General features: G+C 39.7%; 1 protein-coding gene across 2 annotated transcripts in view; it reads left to right on the top strand.

Moving 5' to 3' along the window:
* Positions 1 to 20158, top strand: part of BRWD1 (bromodomain and WD repeat domain containing 1) — a 120134-nt gene that overhangs the window by 49156 nt on the left and 50820 nt on the right. For both annotated transcript variants that reach the window (XM_047796669.1, XM_047796677.1), the window contains exons 19-25: positions 1782 to 1965; positions 6200 to 6293; positions 11080 to 11211; positions 13799 to 13893; positions 16820 to 17009; positions 18934 to 19059; positions 19154 to 19261. In XM_047796669.1, the coding sequence (XP_047652625.1) occupies positions 1782 to 1965; positions 6200 to 6293; positions 11080 to 11211; positions 13799 to 13893; positions 16820 to 17009; positions 18934 to 19059; positions 19154 to 19261 (929 nt within the window). The remainder of the gene's footprint in view (positions 1 to 1781; positions 1966 to 6199; positions 6294 to 11079; positions 11212 to 13798; positions 13894 to 16819; positions 17010 to 18933; positions 19060 to 19153; positions 19262 to 20158) is intronic.

The following is a 20158-nucleotide window of genomic DNA, read 5'->3' as shown; positions in this document are numbered from 1 at the left end:
GTATGTTTTAGAAATTGAGCCCTTGTCAGGTCAGTTGCATCATTTGAAGCTATTTTTCCCATTCCTTAAGTTGTCTTTTTGTTTTTTTTTTTTTATAGTTTCCTTTGCTGTGAAAAAGCTTGTCAGTCTGATTAGGTCTCATTGGTTAATTTTTGATTTTATTTCTGTTGCCTTGGGAGACTGACCTGAGAAAACGTTTGTAAGGTTGATGTCAGAGAATGTTTTGCCTATGTTCTCTTCTAGGAGTGTGATGGTGTCTTATTTTACGTTTAAGTCTTTGAGCCATTTTGAGTTTATTTTTGATGTGAAGGTGTTTTCCAGTTCCATTGATTTACATGTGGCTGTCCAATTTCCCCACCAACAGTTGATGAAAAGACTGTCTTTTCCCCATCTTTATTCTTGTCTCCTTGTTGAAGATTAATTGACCATAGATAGGTATCTGGGTTTACTTCTAGGTTCTCTATTCAGTTCCATTGGTCTGTATGTCTCTTTTAGTACCAGTACCACACTGTCTTGATGACTGTGGCTTTGTAATATTGCCTGAAGTCTGGGAGAGTTATGCCTCCTGCTTGGCTTTTGTTCCTCAGGATTGTTTTGGCAATTCTGGGTCTTTTGTGGTTCCATATAAATTTTTGGTTTGTTCGTTCTAGTTCTGTGAAAAATGTCGGGTAATTTGATAGGGATTGCACTGAATCTGTAGATTGTGTTGGGTAGTATGGCCATTTTTATAATATTAATTTTTCCAACCTGGGAGCATGGAGTATCTTTCCATTTCTTTGAATCCTCTTTAATTTCCTTGATTAATGTTTTATGGTTCTCAACATGTAAGTCTTTTACCTCCTTGGGTTTATTCCCATGTATTTGATTTCTGGGGGTACAATTTTAATGGGCTTTAGATTTTAATGACTGTTATGTCTAGAAGTTCCATTAATGCTTTAAATTTTACTTCTTTTATATATTTGTTTTGGATTTTAGGGACAAAGAATTGGGTCTATCAAAACTTTGTTCATGACACACTTTATCATTGGTTCACACGTGCTCCTTTGTTTTAAATCATGATAATTATCTTTATGGGTCCTGCTCTGTTTTCTCTCTCCTAAGATAACAACTGTTCTGAATCTCATGTTTTTTTAATTTTTTTTTTTTTTCCTAGGGCTGCGTCTTCAGCATATGGAGGTTTCTGGGCTATGGGTCTAATTGGAGCTGTAGCCACTGGCCTACACCACAGCCACAGCAAGGCCAGATCCGAGCGGCATCTGCAACCTACAGTACAGCTCACGGCAATGCCGGATCAATCCTTAACCCACTGATCGAGGCCAGGGATCAAACCTGCGCCCTTATGGATACTAGTCAGGTTCACGTCTGCTGAGCCACGATGGGAACTCCCAGATTATCTCTTGATGTCACAAATAATGTTTGTTGTTAGAGGTCTTATTATAAAGCCACCGCAGTTGAGACATCTATAGTGCTAATGTTTTGAGAAAGATATATTTTTAGTTTGCAGTTTTCAGGAAAGCAGGGTTTTTAGAAGTGAAACTATAACAGTATTATAGAAAATGCTTGTACTTTCAGAAAGTACGATAAGTTCAGAAAGTCTAGTAAAAATGGAAATTGTTAATAGTTATGGTAATGTTTGTTCTGTATGATATGTTTTGATCTCAGTCACATTAAGATTCTTTTTTCAGTAGGTCTTTATTTTCAGTTTATATCTTACTAGGAGGAATATATGCACATATTAGATTGACATTTGTTTTGGAATAATTTCTTAACAATTTCCCTAGGTTTTAGAAGGCTGAGCTTAGACATCCAGTCCCCTCCAAACATTGGTCTGCGCCGCAGTGGACAGGTCGAAGGTGTCCGTCAGATGCACCAGAATGCTCCCCGCAGTCAGATTGCCACAGAGCGTGACCTGCAGGCTTGGAGACGAAGAGTGGTTGTACCAGAGGTACCACTAGGCATCTTTAGGTTTGTTTTAGGATATCTATTAATACTGTTTATACATCTATGAAAATATATCTATATGGTTATTTACATATATTTTAATCATTAGTGGTATAAATAATCATATAAAGGAGTTCCCGTTGTGGTTCAGTGGTTAACGAACCTGACTAGTAACGGTGAGGTTGTGGGTTCAATTCCTGGCCTCACTCAGTGGGTTAAGGATCCAGTGTTGCTCTGAGCTGTGGAGTAGGTTGCAGACGTAGCTTGGCCCTGTGTTGCTGTGGCTGTGTCATAGGCAGGCAGGTACAGCTCCAATTGGACCCATAGCCCGGGAACCTCCATGTGCCATGTGTGTGGCCCTGAAAAGACAAAAATATTAAACAGAAATAATCATATAAATATATTTTAGTAGTGGGTTGTGGTTATTTTAATTGTGGTAGGAAGATGTCAAAATTGTTCTCTAGGAGTTCCCTTCGTAGCTCAGTAGCTAACAAACCTGACTAGGAACCATGAGGACGTGGGTTTGATCCTTGGCCTCTCTCAAGTGGGTTAAGGATCTGGCATTGCCCTGAGCTGTGGTGTGGGTCGCAGAGGTGACTCGGATCCTGCGTTGCTATGGCTGCGGTGTAGCCTGGCAGCTATAGCTCCGATTCAACCCCTACCCTGGGAACTTCATAAGCCTCAGGTGCAGCCCTAAAAAATTGTTCTCTTTTTACTGCAGTAAATTTTTTCATAACCAGTCTTGTTTCATCGGTATAAACACGTATCTGCCTTTTCTTCTTTCACTGTTACTTTGATAGATAACCCCATTTTGTCCATAACTGTGTCAGTATGTTTCTCTAAAATAGAAGAAATTGTCTTAAATTGTAACCATAATGCCATTGTCATATCTTAAAAAAAAGGCAATTGCTCAATAGAACCAAATAGTCAGTGTTTAAATTTCCAGTTGTTTCACATGTCATAAATGTTTCTAGTTTTTTGCAAGACTATATCAAAAATGGTAAAAATCCATCAGAAGGCAAATAATGTCTAATTTTTTGTGTGATGCTTGCAGGTATTGATGCTCACTGCCTAGATTCGTTAATTAGTTAGGAGTTATAAAATAGTGACATTTCAAGTCTGAAGTCTTGGATACTTCCAGACAAAAATTTACCCACATCTACTATTTTATTATCCAGTAGTAAAGTTTGTATATCAAAAAAACAGGGTAGATGCTTGCTTATTTCACTGTATTTACCTTCAAAATAAAGATTTATTTCTTTTTCTCCTCCAGCAGTGTTGGTGTGTTTTTGTTTTTCAGTGTTTAAATCACACTGCTGCGATTTAGCTTATTTCTGGTATCGTTAGCGATGTTTAAATTGTCCCATCTCTGGCCAGGAGGGGCTGCTTCAGGTTGGCTCCTGAGTCTTTTTGAAATGATGTATGTAGTAGCCTTTGCTCTCAGGCATGTTAAGGTGTTATAGGTTCATCTTGTAAATTTCTTTACCTAGGCTTAGGATCGGTCTTTTGTTCTAAGCAGCCCTGTTTTCTTTTAGTGAGAAATGACATTTCCTAATTACAGTGTGGTCTTCATTGGCTATTGAGTTTAATGTACTAGCTGTCAAGTTAGCAAAATGGAGGCAGCAAATACTGTTTTTTTTTTTATTGGTATTTAAAATGTTTCAGTATGCTGTCATGTTTGTGTCTCATAATAACCAATATTTTGAAGATAATTTTATAAAAGTTTTCATGTGTTTAGCCAGAAGAGTTTCAGTGATTGCTGGAGTAATACTGGACACTACTTAGGTGTTTTACAGTGAATTTAAGAGTATTTATATGTACTCTGTAAAATAGTGAAAAGCAGAATCTAGAGTTGGGATGAGCAATACAGAAAATCACCATGGTGTATGTAGTATGTGCTATAATTAAGCCTTAAAATTGTGTTTCAGTTTCATGGTCATCAGAACTGAATGTTTCGTTTTAGAATACTTTTTGTTGTCAAAATCAGGAGAAGCAAACAGGCATCAGGAGTGGAAGACCTGAAGAATATCTCCTTATTTATTCTCTTAACATAAAGGAAGTCTGGAAATAGTTTAAGGCTAGAATCCTGGTTAATCAGGGCCTTAGGGTCCTGGTCCTCTAGTTCTGATCTCCCTTTTAAGGATGTGGCTTCCAATCACCTCACCTCGAAGTCCAAGACAGCTGGACTTTGTAGTAGATAGCACATACTGCATCTGTGGTGGAGGTGGATATTTAGGGCAGAAGAAGGCAAGGAGGACATTTCTTGTCGAAGGAATTTCTTTTAATCAGACTTACTGGCCCCATGTGACATTTCTGCTCTTAACTTACCAGAATTTCATCATATGGCCATACTTAGCTACAGAGCAGGTGAGGTAAGACAGTCTCTATTTAGGACAACAAAAAGCTTAGATTAAAAGTGAGATTCACAGAGTTCCCGTTGTGGCGCAGTGGTTAACGAATCCGACTAGGAACCATGAGCTTGTGGGTTCAATCCCTGGCCTTGCTCAGTGGGTTAAACAATCCGGTGTTGCTGTGACCTGTGGTGTAGGTCGCAGACGCGGCTCAGATCCTGCGTTGCCGTGGCTCTGGCGTAGGCCGGTGGCTACAGCTCCGATTCGACCCCTAGCCTGGAAACCTCCATGTGCCGTGGGAGCGGCCCTAGCATAAGGCAAAAAGGCAAATAAATAAATAAATAAAAATAAAAGTGAGATTCTAAGGAAGAAAGAAAAATGGATTTTATGAGTCAGCTAGCCACCACAATGTAATTTTCCTGATGAAGGGCATAGCTCTTTCTAGAGCTATATCCTAAAATACATAAGAGATTTTATGAAAGATGCTGGGTGACAGAGTAGTGGTCAGCGCTCTTGACAGTAATCCTTATAACAGGAGCAGTGATGAACCTTACATAACTCTTTTAGGGTATCGTTTGATAAAGATCAAGAGAAATGAAAATTTGTTTTCTGACTTCAAAAGTAGTATGTGTCCATTTTGAAAAATTCAGTTAATAGATAAAAGCATGGGGAGTAAATCCCTACTGTGCAGAAAATTGAACACATGATTCTGCGTCCGAGTGAAGGTAATTCTGTTTGGGACTACAGCTCAGGTCTTAGTTTGTCTTAATCCAATAACAGAAACTGTATTCATTCTAAAAAAATGAGTGGATCACAAGTACAGTTTGTGATCTTTCATAATATTTTCTCAGCTGACCATCTCTTAAGGCGTGGAGTTGTACACAGTTGAACATGATACTTAGGAAGTTCGAGATTGTTCCTTTGCTTTATTATTGATTGGAGTGAATTGTATGTAATGCTTCATTGTCAAAACAAAGGGAAGCATACAGGTATGGGGCAGGAATTTTATTTGACTACAGGTGAAAAACTTCATGTAGGTCCTTAGCTACATATATCATTGGTGAAGTGGACGACTTGTGAAGAGTTGAGTCTGATTTGGAACTCCCTTGTGAGTAGTGTTCGGCTGTCATATGAGTGTGGGCTGCAGATGCATCCAGAGAAAAAAGCAGTTTTCTTGGAAGTCAGTTTTTGTCTTTATACAATTTATTCATTTGAGTGTTCAGCTATGTCTTAGAGTGTGGTTGCCATGTCAGTTTTGAAACTTTTCCAGTGGAATTATAAAGTGAACTCAAAACTTAAGCTACATGTTTTCAGCAATGTTCAGATTGGATAAAGAGGACATTTAGTTGCTTGAATTCTTTAATCATGAAGAAGGAAAGTGATCTTCATGTTAGAAGGTCCCTTGCTCTGCAATTGGTCACAGTAACATTATAAACTTACTTTTGTGTCATATGAGTGAAGTATAGATGATTAGAAGAACCAGTAACATTGTTATTCTGGCTTTTTAGGAATTATAAAGCAGGCAGTTTGAATAAGTTTGGAGATGGATTCTGCTCTTATTTTTTCTTTAGAGAAAGGAATTGCAGTCTTGGAAAATCATAGGTACATTTTGAGTAGCTAATGTGAGGGATTCTGTTCGAGTTGGTCCTCATAGGACCAATCAGAATACAAATTAGTGAATGTTTCTGTGTTAAATATGAAAAATAGGCCTTCCTAGCTGCACTGAGATTTGTTGATATTGAATTTCCAAGTACAGCTTGACTTCAGTTTTGTTATAACTTTAGGAATTTTCTGTATTAATTAAAAATGTATTTAAGTTATGACTCCTGGAATCATAATGATGAATATTCCCTCTTTGTATCCTTTACTTATTAGTGACTAATATAACCAGATACTTAAATTTGTAGGAAGTTGGAAGACTTCAGAATAGAGAAAGGTGAAGAAGAAAGAAATCTTTATATAATTGGAAGAAAGAGGAAGACTCTCCAGCTTGCACAGAAGGTAACCTAAATTCCATTTTCTTAGGGATAAGCACATGAGAAATTAAACTGAAATTCATAGTTTTCTTTTTGACCAATGGGAACGTTAGTGATATTAGTCTTCTGTTTGGCATTTAAAATGGTAGATAAAGTTGTACAGCTGTTAGGAAAAGTGGCTTGAAACTTGTGAGAAACAGCCCAAGACCGAATAGTACTTCTGTCCCCTCTCACTGTTCAAGGATTATTTGTTGTTTTAGTTGGTAGAACACTTGGATAGTTGGCTGCGTTATTGATGTGGATTTTTTCTTTCTGCATTACATTGCACTGTACACTATTCTGGTACATACAGGCTTCTAGGAAATTATTTTCTAATAACCACTAGATCATTACCAACCCATCAGAAGTATTTTGTTTCTATCCTGAATCACTGTTCTCTCCTTTCTCCCACAAGTAACCAACTTTTTAACCTTTTTTTTTGTCTTTTGTCTTTTGTCTTTTGTCTTTTTAGGGCCGTACCTGTGGCATATGGAGGTTCCCAGGCTAGGGGTTGAATAGGAGCTTCAGCTGCCAGCCTACACCACAGCCACAGCAACGTGGGGTCCTTAACCCACTGAGCAGGGCCAGGGATTGAACCCATGTCCTCGTGGATACTAGTCAGGTTCATTAACTGCTGAGCCACAGTGGGAACTCCCCAACTTTTTAACTTCTAAAGATGCTAGTTAGCTTTTTCAGTGTTTGATGTTTTCCATATCATGCATTTGTAAAAAATCTTAGATGTCACAATTTTTGACTGGCCAAAAGCCCATCCCTGCCTGAGAAAATCTTATTCCTTAGTGTTTATTTTCTCTCTTTGGATTTTCTTGACCATCATTATGTGAAGCATTAATGTTAAGTTAATGGGCGATACACAACACGTATGCAGAATTAATGCTGCGAAACTGTGGCGCAGAACGGTTGTTTTGCAAGATAGTCTTTGAGTTGATCACTCAAACTTGAAGTCATATCGTGTGAAATGACCTGTGTATGCCCCGCTGCCATCAGATACCTAACTGTTGTTTAAGCTTGTTGCTTGGTGCTTTTGTATGTGACTTCGGCTTCGAGAATTAAATAAAAATAGTTTCTATCTTAATATTTAGTTTAAAAATAATTCAAGTCATTGTGATGTTAAGTACCGAAAAGAAAAAAATGTTGACTCTCTGAATATCTTCAGCTGTAATTAAGATATTTTCTCATAAAAAAATTAAAGTTAAATTTACTGAAATAAGAAAACAGTAAATTTTTTAATTGTTTTATTTTTGCTGGAAAAGTTTTGAAAGATTTTTAAAAATTTGGTTATAATGCTGTTATGTATTTATAAATTTCTAACTTGGATATATAATTTGATAATTACAGTCTTGGATATATAATTTGATATATTACAGTATAATTAAATTACATATAAAATTATTTAAGAAATAGTTATAAAGTTGATTTAAAAATGCAGAGAGCTTTAAATTTTTTGATTTAGTGTTTGGCTCATAAATACTAGCTATTTTAAGAGTTCCTGTTGTGGCTCAGCAATTTATGAATCTGTCAGCATCCATGAGGATGCAGGTTCGATCACTGGCCTTGCTCAGTGGGTTCAGGATCCGGCGTTGCCATGAGCTGTGGTGTAGGTTGCAGAAATGGCTTGGATCCTGTGTTGCTCTGTCTATGGTATAGGCCAGCAGCTACAGCTCCAATTCACCCACTAGCCCGTGAACCTCCATGTGCCTCCGGTGTGGCCGTAAAAAACAAACAAACAAAAAAGTTGAAAACACATTAGCTATTTTAAACCCTGTGTTGAATAAGAAGACTAAACCTTCTATTTCATCTATTTATGTACAGAGCACAGATATACATACAATACATAAACACTTAATCCACATAACACTTATCTGCAGTATTATAATTTCGAGGGGGCAAATTAGGAAAAAGCCTAAAGAGTTTCCTGTAGAGCAGGGATAATATAAAAATGGCTAAGAAACATTGATCTAAATGGAATCATAGGTGTTCCTGTTGTGGCTCAGCAGAAACGAATCCAACTAGAATCCATGAGGATGCAGGTTTGATCCTTGGCCTTACTCAGTGGGTTAAGGATCTGGCTTGCCATGAGCTGTGGTGAAGGTTGCAGACACGGCTCGGATCCACGTTGCTGTGGCTGTGGTGCAGGCCAGCAGCTGCAGCTCCGATTAGACCCCTAGCCTGAGAACCTCCATATGCCAAGGGTGTGGCCCTAAAGAAAAAGTAGGAAAAAAAGAAAAGGAATCATATAGTATGTATATGTAATCTTTCATATCTGGCTTCATCATTTGACCTTGTGAGGTTTATCTTTGTTGTGAGTAGTTGAGGTTCATTTGTTTACATTGTTGGATAGTAGCCCCTTAATGAGCATGTTGCTGTTTAATAAGTCTATTCTGAAAGGACACTTGGGGTTTTCGTGTTAGGAATAGTATGTTAGGAACAATACTGCATTCAACATTTTGTACCTGTATCTTAGTATCAGTGTGTGTATTTCTTCTGAGTATATGCATTGGAGTAAAATGATTGCAGCATGGGTTGTGTGTATATTCGGCTTGAGTAGTTTATGCCCCATTTAGTTTCAAAGTGCTTGCATTCCTTTAAAATTTCATTATGTTCTTAGCTTTCTTTGTTTTTACTTGTTTTGCTTTATGTAGTTTGAAGTAGTGTTACTTGGTGTGTATAAATTTAGAATTTCCCCTTTTCCTACTGACGTTAACTTTTTTTTTTTTTGTCTTTTTAGGGCTGCACCTGCGGCATATGGAGGTTGCCAGACTAGGGGATGAATCGGAGCTGTAGCCACCGGCCTTCGCCAGAGCCACAGCAGCACGGGATCCGAGCTGCATCTGGAACCTTCACCACAGCTCATGGCAACGCCGGATCCTTAACCCACTGAGCAAGGCCTGGGATTGAACCCAAGTCATCATGGATGTTAGTTGGGTTTGCTAACTGCTGAGTCATGAGGGGAACTCCTGAATTTAACTTTTTATCATTGTGAATTTTCACCCCTTGTCTGTAGTAGCAATGCTTTTTTTCTTCAAATTCTTTTATATGAATGTAGCTGTCCTAGCTTTCTTTTGGCTAGTGTTTGTGTAGTATATGTTTTTATCCTTTACTTTCTGTCTCTTCCCTTTTATTTTCTGTCTCCGTTGTTTTCAGGCTGTCCTTGCTGTTCTGAATTCTTTTTTATTACTTGTATCCTTTTCCCTGAATTGGTCCTGTACTTCTTCATAGCCTTGTTAGGTATTACAGTACCTTTTTTTTTTTGTCTTTTTGCCTTTTGCAGGGCCGCTCTCTCGGCATATGAAGATTCCCAGGCTAGAGATCTAATCAGAGCCAGAGCCACAGCAATGCGGGATCTGAGCCGCATCTGCGACCTGTACCACAGCTCACAGCAACGCCGGATCCTCTACCCACTGAGCAAGGGCAGGGATCGAACCCGCAACCTCATGGTTCCTAGTCGGATTCGTTAACCACTGTGCCACGACGGGAACTCCTGGTATTACAGTACCTTTAAACTGTCTTTTCTTTTTTTTTTTTTTTTAATTATTTTGACAAATTTTTTTTGTACTTAGTGATAGTTTTGGCCCATCTGTATTTACATTTTATTAGTCATGGAATTCATTAATAGGAGTTTTTGCTTTAACAAAAAATTTTCTGACAAATTAAGGAAAGTACAGTTGTTTTAAAGTCACTCAGTGATACGTTGAAGTAAAACCCATCAACGGGAGTTCCCATTGTGGCTCAGTGGATTAAGAACTCAATGTAGGAGGAGTTCCTGTCGTGGTGCAGCGAACGAAACGAATCTGACTAGGAACCATGAGGTTTCGGTTCGATCCCTGACCTTGCTCAGTGGGTTAAGGATCCGGCGTTGCTGTGGGCAGTGGTGTAGATTGCAGACATGGCTTGGATCCTGAGTCACTGCAGCTGTGGTGTAGGCCGGCAGCTGTAGTTCCAATTTGACCCCTGCACCCCGCAGGTGCAGCCCTAAAAAGCAAAAAGAAAACAAAAAGCAAAACAAAAAAAACCCCACCAAAAACCTACATAGTCTCTGTGAAGATGTGGGTTCCATTCCTGGTCTCACTCAATGGGTTAAGGATCTGGCATTGCCCCAAGCTGCAGCATAGATGGATCTGGTGTTTCTGTGGCTGTGGTGTAGGCATAGTATCCCCCCTCTGCACCTGAAAAGGTTCAATCTAGCTGTTGGGCTGATTTTAAACGATTATTTAATTATTTTGTTTTGGTAAAAAAAAAAAAAAATAAGGTATTTTAAAAAATTTAAACACAAGTGAAAAATACTGACAAATTATCTAAAAAGTTAAAACCTAGAAATAACTAGGGTTAATATTTGAGGATCACTTCAGATATTTCTCTATACCTCTGTATACGCACAGTGATATATATTCCTTAAGGTTGTTACTGGATTGTAATACAGGAACATGTATTTTTCCAAGGTAACATAGTTTAAATTGATTTCCCTTTTGGATTATTGTTATTTATGGCAAAGCAATCAACCTACCGATTTAATTTGGAAAATGCCGATATAATGTGCTTAAATTTAGCCATGTCTTTTAAGTACCTTAAAAGTGAAAAAAACACCAAGCCTAATTAACAATATATGGCAGAAATGCCCATTCAAGAATATTTCATTTTTTGAACTGGTATTATTTTTGCCTTAAATCCTTTCGGGAATTTGACAGAATGCCAAATATTGAAGATTATACTTACTTAAGTGTTGATTTTCGTCTGCATGTTTGTTTGTGCTTCAGTCTGATTCGGTGATTGTGAGGCCACAGTCTAGGCCAAGGACATGTCGACGTAGATATCCAAATTACGGTAGAAGAAATCTTGGACGGCGTGAGTTATCTTCTGGAAATGAGTCTTCAAGCTCCATGAGACATGTGAGTTTCCTAACTTGAAAATATGTGAAATAATCTTAAATAATTTTTCTTAATTCTTTACTTTGAATCTACCTTGTAATTATGTGAAAATACAGTATTCTTTAAAAATAAACGTAAAATTTTAAGATTTTTAATTTTTCCATTTTAGTTGATTTACTCTGTTCTGTCAGTTTCTACTGTAGAGCAAAGTGACCCAGTCAAACACACATATGTACATTCTTTTTCTCACATTATCCTCCATCATGTTCCATCACAAGTGACTAGATGTAGTTCCCTGTGCTATACAGTAGGAGATTAACGTAAAATTTCACCTTTTGAATTTCTCTAACAATTTTTAACAGCTTTGTTGCATCATACAAATGTACGGTCTAGTGGGTTTAGTGTATTGACAGAATTGTGCCATCATCACCGTTGTTTAATTTCAAAATATTTAAATAACCTGAAAATAAATCCTGTACTCATTTGTCAAGTGCTTTCCATTCCCATGGCACTCAAGCCCTTGGCAGCCAGTCATCTTTCTTTTTGTGTGGATTTTCATGTTAAGGACGAGTTTTTTAATGGAAGCATGTAGTACGATATTCTGACTGGCTTTTTTTTTTTTTTGCTTAGTATAGTGTTTTCAAGACGTGTTCCAGGTATATCATGAATCTTTCTGACTTAGGTCACTTATGTGATTATCTCTGGTTGCGTTCATGTTGTTGCAAATGGTATTATTTTGTTCTTTTTTATGGCTGATTAGTATTCCATTCCATTCGTATGGCTGATGTGTGTATGTACCACATCTTACTGATCCATTCATCTGTTGCTGGACAGTGGAGGTTGTTTCCATGTCTTGGCTATTGTAAATAGGGCTGCTGTGAACATAGGGGTTGCATGTATCTTTTGGGGGGGGGGAGGGGTGGAGAAAAAGATAGCTTTATTGCTTTGCTAGGCAAAGTGGGCCACAGCAGACTAATGCCTTAAAGACTGTGCTCCTTTTGGAAGGGGTTTGGAGGTGGTTTTATAGTTAAGGGAATGGAAATGGGGCAGTAGATAAGGATTAGGGTAGAGGCAAGCTTGCATTATCTCTCGAAGCTGGCATTTAGTGGCCCCCGGGACTGGTTCTGGTGGTCTTCCTTCTTCCTGGAATGAAGACTGCTTCATCAAGTAGTTCTTCCATTTGTTGGGGGTTTTAGTTTGAGGTTTAGGTTCTTTGTGCCTCCACCCAGAAGGAATTCTGAGAGAGACAAAGTGATAGGCAAGACGTAGACTTACTAAGATGGGACGCTTGTGAGAGATGCAAGCAGGCAGGCAGGGAGACTCTGCCTGCATGTATCTTTTTGAATTAGAGTTTTGTCTGGATATATGCCCTGGAGTGGGATTGCTGGATCATATGGTAGTTTTATATTTAGTTTTCTGAGAAATCTTCATACCGTTCTCCATAGTGGTTGTAACAGTTTTACAGTCCCACCAACAGTGCAGGAGGGTTCCCTTTTCTCCACATCCTCTTCAGCATTTGTTATTTGTGGACTTATTAATGATGGCCATTCTGACTGGTGTGAGGTGGTACCTCGTTGTTTAGATTTGCATTTCTCTAAGAATTAGTGATGTTGACCATTTTGTTTTAGTGTGCCTACTGGCCATTTGTATCTCTTCCTTGGAAAAAATGTCTATATAGATCTTGTGCGCATTTTTCGATTGGGTTGTGTTTTTTCTGTTGTTTAGTTGTATGAGTTGTGCATATTTTGGAGATTAAGCTCTTGTGGGTTGCATTGTGGCAAGAATACTTGTATTCTTAAAAACTCAAAAAGAACACAACCCAATTTAAAAATTGATGAAAGATCTAATAGGTACCTCGTCAAAGAGATCTACAGAAGACAAGTGTATAAAAAGGTGCTCAACATCCTCTGTCTTTGGGGGATTAAGGGATTGAAGGTGAAACAGCAGCGGGTACCACTGCCCCCCATTGCAAGGGCTTAAGTCCAAACCAGAACATTGGCATCGGCTTCCTGTTAACTGTGTTCAGAGAATGGCCCGCTGTGTCACTTTCTTTCGTTAACAGTGGTGTTCAGTCTCATTAAAAACTCTCTGTTGCCTAATGTCCTTGTAAAAAAGGGGATGTAGTAAAGACATGTGGTTTCTGTTTTAAGTTTACCTAATTTTATTTATTTTTATTTTTTTATTTTTTATTTATTTATTTTTTTTTGTCTTTTTGCTATTTCTTTGGGCCGCTCCCGCGGCATATGGAGGTTCCCAGGCCAGGGGTCCAATCGGAGCTGTAGCCACCGGCCTACGCCAGAGCCACAGCAACGCAGGATCTGAGCCGCGTCTGCAACCTACACCACAGCTCACGGCAACGCCGGATCGTCAACCCACTGAGCAAGGGCAGGGACCGAACCCGCAACCTCATGGTTCCAAGTCAGATTCGTTAACCACTGCGCCACGACGGGAACTCCACTTTTTTTTTTTTTTCCCTAATTTTATTTTATTACCAGGTTATGATATTTATTTCTGAGATGATTGGGATGACTATGTGGTTTCTCTTGATTTGTGTTATTTAATCTCAGATCAAAATTTTATTTTATTCTGTACCTGCCTCTCAAATTAGGAGACTTCCTGTGATCAAAGTGAAGTTTCTTGTTCTTCTGAAGAAGAAGAATGGAAAAGTGATAGAAGAAGTGAAAGTGACAGTGAAAGTTCAAGGTACTGGTTTTTTTTCCTTTTTAGGGCTGCATCCGTGGCATATGAAAGTTCCCAGGCTAGAGGCTGAATCGGAGCTATAGCTGCTGGCCTACCCCACAGCCACAGCAGTGAGGGATCCAGACTGCCTCTGCGACCTACAGCACAGCTCACAGCAACGCCGGATCCTTAACCCACTGAGTGAGGTCAGGGATCGAACCTGCATCCTCACGGATACTAGTTGGGTTCGTTATGGCTGAGCCATGACGGGAACTCCCAAGGTATCTGTTTTTAATTGTTTTCTCTTATAATCGTTTTAGTCATAACCTTGAATGGAATCGTACTTGAACAGCGTTCAAGATATAAGCACTCACAACTGTGTAATAATTGAGTTTTTAATATATTTAAAAGGAGAGGAAAGCTGGATTAACAGCTGTTTCTATAGAAAATATTTTGGCATTTTTATTTTTCTGTAAAACATTTGAGCTCACGCTGTAAAATAGGTGTAATCCAAACATCAGTTTAGTCCTAGGCTGCATTTATAAAGAGTAGTATCCAAAGTCTAGGTGGTAAAACTACTGTTAACTTTAGCATTAGGTCCTACATATGGTGATAAAAATTCAGCTCACTGTCAAGTTAAGAATTTTTTTAAAAAGGGAAATTTGTTTGAGCCAAACTGAGGATTATAACCTGGGAAGCAGATTCTCAGGAAGCTCTGAGAACTGTCCCACCTGTTAGAAGTTGAAGGCACAGTCAGTGTACATTTCTGAGACATGATGGTACATCATTGACATATGTGTTTGACATGCCGTTCCCCAAGGATACGTAGTTCAGGTAAACTCATACACATTGAGCAGCAAGTACCATGACTTCCCACAGAGCTGGGAGAGAACAGGCTTTAAGAACTTAAATTGCTGGTATCAGAAGAAAGAAAAAATTGATCTTTGTAGTCAAGCAGGCACCCTGGAGCGGCTCTGATTGATGTGTACTGCCGGTTGATGCACCGTGCACATTAGGGAGGAGGAGGTCCAGATGGACACACACAGAGCATGTTCTGTTTAATTTTGCTTGTCCTGCCCTAAATAGAAACTTTAACAGATGCGTTACCTTTTGTTTAGTTTGGAATCCCACTTTCATGGAACTCGGATGTTAACATCTGATCCTCATCTTGGTAAACATCACGTTAGGCCTGGCAGGTGCTCAGGCCAGACGCTCGGACATCATTCTCTCTCCACAGCGTTTCCACCACCAAGGCTAGGAAATTCTCCCATTTAAATGTGACTCAGATTATTTTATTTTAATTTCCGTTGATGCTGTGCTTCTAGACCGCTGAACCATACTCTCAGCTTCCTTTCTTGTCTTTTATTGCATCCAGGTTAGGAGCTGGAGTAATTTCTAGAACACTTGGCTATTCTTGTTTTTGTTTGTTTCTTTGGCCACACGTGTGGCATGCGAAAGTTCTGGGGGAAGGGATCCATCCTGTGCCACAGCTGCTACAATGTTAGGTCCTTAACCTGCTGTGCCACCAGAGTGCTCCCTGTTTTTGGTTTTTAATTTAATTCTAATTGTGGTGAAATAGACAGAATGTAGAATTTTACCACTGTAACTATTTTTAACAATAATGTTAATAAGTACATGGACATGTCGTGCACCACATCTCCAGAACTCATCTCATCTTGCAGCACTGAGACGGAACACCTGTTAAACAGCACTTTTCCACTTTACCATTGTCTGTTCAGTCTCAACATTCGTTGTTCATTGTATTTTTCTTTCTTTCTTTCTCTCTTTTTTTTTTTTGTCTTTTTAGGCCTGCACCCTGGACATATGGAAGTTCCCAGGATAGGGGTCTTGGAATTGGGGCTGCAGCTGCTGGCCTACACCACAATCAGCCACGCCGGATCTGAGTTGAGTCTGTGACCTACACCACACCTCACAGCAATGCCAGATCCTTAACCCCAGGGATTGAACCCATGTCCTCGTGGATATTGGTTGGGTTCACTACCACTGAGCCATGACGGAACTCCTCATTATCTTTTAATTTAACTGAAAGTATAATACAAAAACAGTATTTAGAGTACATAGCTTTTGGAAATGCGTGTTTTATTGAGCCTGGGAGGTATATGGTTGGGTAATGAAGGCCCCAGTAGAGGGCCCTTTATCCTCTTCTGTGTTTGCTGAAGCTCGTAGTGTGCCAGGGGCTGCTTTTCTAGATCTGGTTTCTTAGTTGGCTCTGCCCTTGCTCCAGAGTGGGCTAGGACTCTTCCCTCTCTAGGTTCTTTTCTCCTGTGAGGGAGAGTCCTCCTCTTGGCAAGAAGCTGTGACTATTTCCAGCTTTCTCTTTGGCGTAGCTGTGCTTTCCTTGTGCCTCTCAGGGTATCACTGATGGCTTGTCATTCCAGTGAAAATTTCTAATCTATTTCTGGGCCTCCTACTCAGGAGGAGTGCATTTCATATGTTATGCACCATCTCTTCTGCTTTCATAATTGTACCTTATTTTTGGAAAGGAGAATTATTAGTTGGCTCTAAATGTTGTCTTCCATGAGGTTGCATCCAAATTTTACCTAAAAAAACTTCACAGAAAATTCTGGCTGTGGCGCAGTGGGTTGAGGCTCTGACTACAGTGGCTCAGGTCGCTGCAGAGGTGCAGGTTTGATCCCTGGCCTGGGAACTTCCATATGCCACGAGTGTAGCCAAAAAACCAAAAACAACAACAACAAAAACTTGTCAGGCTTATATCTTTTCCTAATTTCCAATGTCAGTGAAGATTTTTCTCTTTCTCATGTTCTTTGGTCATGATGTCTGTTGATAGTGAGGGCAGATTGGTCAGTTGAATCTTCCTAGGATCTTTTTTTTCCTTTCCTGTCCCTCCTTCTCTCTTAAGTTTGTAGGATTAATTACCATTGGGGCTTAGATTCAGTTCGATACAACTTAAAATATTTTCCTTTTCTAGTGACTCTTCATCTAGATATTCCGACTGGACAGCTGACGCAGGCATCAACCTGCAGCCCCCTTTACGAACGTCATCTCGTCGGCGAGTTACTCGCTTTTGCAGTAGTTCAGAGGATGAAGTCTCTACCGAGAATTTGTCTCCTCCAAAAAGGAGGCGAAAGAGAAAGAAAGAAAATAAGTCTAAAAAAGAGGTAAGAAAAGTACATCTTTAAAAACAGCTCTGCCTCCACTTTATAGTTTCTGTCCATAGTTAGAAGTTAGGAATCTTTGGGAAATTGGAGCCTTTTTTTGGGGTGGGGGGGGGAGGTTGATAATGTTATGGTATCAGGAGTCAAATGTAAAATGCAAACAAACTTATTTGGGAAAGCTACTTTATTAAACTAAAACTTCTCTATCTAGGAGTTCCTGTTGTGGCTCAGTGGGTTAAGGGCCTGATGTTGTCTCTGTGAGGATGTGGTTTGATCCCTGGCCTGGCTTAGTGTGTTAAGGATCCAGTGTTGCTGTAATCTTGGATCTGCTGTGGCTCTGGCTCTGGTGTAGGCCCCAGCTACAGCTCCGATTCGACCCCTGGTCTGGGAACTTCCATATGCTGCAAATGTGGCCATGGAAAAACCAAAAAACTCCCCCAAACCCACTTCTCAATCTAATCTGCTCTGAGTCGGACTTGGCACTTATACTTTTCTGAATCTCTAACTTCAAGGGAAAGCTTGATTTTGCTCAGAACCCCATCATAACTTTTATTTTCTCCTATCAGTTTCAGCACCAAATACATACTGGAAGGCATTTTAAAGCCCTTTCTTCTTGTTTTATATGTCATTGTTATGTTTCCCATTTTCATTTGACATACTCTGTCTTCCTGCTTTTCTGCTAATTGTAATATTCTTAAATCTTGTAAGTGCATGTGCTCTTGGTCATACAGGTATCTGTTGTTTTTTCAAGATGCTTTGTCTTTCTATAGGGTATCTATTGCTGCATAACTGATCGCCCTGACACTTAGCTGCTTAAAAACAATAAACATATTGTTTCGTGTTTTGAGAAATTGGGTATTTGGGAGCTGATTAGGTGATTTTGGGCTCATGAGGTTGCAGTCATCCTCTTGGCTTGGGCTGCAGTTGTCTGAAGGCTTGGCTCGGGGTGGATGATCTTCTTTGAAGTTTATTCACGTGTCACACGGTTGGTGGCCTCAGTTCCTCACCACATAGGCCTCTCCATAGGGCTGCTTGAGTGTCTTCCTTACGTGATAGCTCATGACATGATAGCTGATTGTCTCTAGAGCGAGTGATCCAAAAATTAAGCAAGGGGTAAGCCTTTTATGACCTAGTCTCAGAACTAGCACATTGTCACTTCTTTATTCTGTTTCTTAGAAGCAGTTGGAGCCCACTCTCAAGTCGAGGAGACTTGGGCTCCACCTCCTAGAGGAAAGGAGGAGCAGTAATGATTTGCGGTCATATCTTAAAATTACCCTTCTTAAGATCTCAAATCAGCAGGAGACTCCCTGTGGTGATTAGTCTCTGGTAAAATTCAGAGTGAGGTCTTGAGAAAGCACATGTAGTGTGTTGACGAGGATTTAGGTCGGAAGTTAGGTCTGTTTCATAGGATGAAGAATCTGTTAGAAATTCAGGAGATGCTTAGAAAGTGCTGGGTAGATCTTTAATGCTTGTGCAGCTGATAATGTTCCTATGTATATTAAAGAACCAAATATGTATGCTATTTAAAAGCTAATTATGGAGTTGCCATCGTGGCGCAGTGGTTAACGAATCTGACTAGGAACCATGAAGTTGCGGGTTCGATCCCTGCCCTTGCTCAGTGGGTTAATGATCCGGCGTTGCCGTGAGCTGTGGTGTAGGATGCAGACGCGGCTCAGATCCCGTGTTGCTGTGGCTGTGGTGTAGGCCAGTGGCTACAGCTCCGATTCAACCCCTAGCCTGGGAACCCCCATATGCCGCGGGAGCGGCCCAAGAAATGGCAAAAAGACAAAAAAAAAAAAAGCTAATCATTAGGTGATATGCCAATAAAATAGACATTCTGAATGGTGAAGTTTCTTTTATATGTCAGTTAAAACAGCCCATGCTGCCCCTTTCTGCTCTGCTAAACCTGTCCTCCTCCCCTTGGCAGAACTTGCGCAGGGCGACTCCGGCAGAGCGTGCAGACGTGGAACATTTGTATGAGTATCATCCTCCAGTTTGGATAACTGACACCACACTTCGAAAGTCTCCTTTTGTTCCTCAAATGGGTGATGAGGTGAGAGTAATAAAATTTGAAAACATGAATATGGAACATAAAAATAACATTACTGTTAGGTTTTTATTTTTAAATGTACGCTTCCCTTTTGTAGGTGATATATTTTCGACAGGGTCATGAAGCTTATATTGAGGCTGTCAGAAGAAATAACATTTATGAACTGAACCCTAATAAGGAGCCATGGAGAAAAATGGATCTTAGGGTAAGATGATGGCTGGTATTATTAAGTTATCAATCATTTAGCACATACATAGATAGGTAAATTGTGTATAAATCCATTAAAAAAAGCTGCTGGAGGCATATTTTATTACTATCTGTCTCTTAATTTCCAGCTTAAAAACATTTTTGCTTTTGCCTGCTAAGCTTTAAGGTCCAGTAGAATGACATGCTTAGCAAGAACTCTGTGTATTGCTTGGGAGGCGGCTTGGCCATATAGATCATTAATCTTTATATGTTTATACCCAGCATAGATTTTCAAAAGGAGTGCAAGTATTCCAAAAAACAAATACAAATTGGAAAAAGAGTTTCAACCTCATACATAAAAAACTTTAGCTTACCTGTATTTAACCAATTTTATAATTTTTTTAAATTGTCTTTTTTTAGGGCTGCGCCCACGGGGCATATGGGGGTTCCCAGGCTAGGGGTCGAATTGGAGTGGAGCTGTAGCTGCTGGCCTACACCACCGTCATAGCAACACTAGATCTGAGCCTTGTCTGCAACCTACACCTACGCTCATGGCAACGCCGGATCCTTAACCCACTGAGCGAGGCCAGGGATCAAACCTTTGTCCTCATGGATACTAGTCAGATTCGTTTCCGCTGAGCCATGATAGGAACTCCCAATTTTATAATTTTTAATTTTAACACATTTAAGGAAAGAAAGTACCATGTTTTAATAAGTAGCAAAGATTTTGGTTTGTTAGCAGTTATTCAACTTGGTGATAAGGAGTTTCCGTTGTGGCCCAGTGAGTTAAGAACCCAACCTAGTGCCCATGAGGATTTGGGTTTGATCTCTGGCCTCGCTCAGTGGGTTAAGGATCCCATGTTGCTGTGGCCCTGGTATAATAGGTCCGGAGTTGCAGCTCCAGTTCGACCCCTAG

The sequence above is a fragment of the Phacochoerus africanus genome, chromosome 1 (genome assembly GCF_016906955.1).
Source record: "Phacochoerus africanus isolate WHEZ1 chromosome 1, ROS_Pafr_v1, whole genome shotgun sequence".
NCBI lineage: Eukaryota > Metazoa > Chordata > Mammalia > Artiodactyla > Suidae > Phacochoerus > Phacochoerus africanus.
The sequence above is the reverse complement of the archived record's forward strand: the minus strand, read 5'-3'. Positions and strand labels throughout refer to the sequence as shown.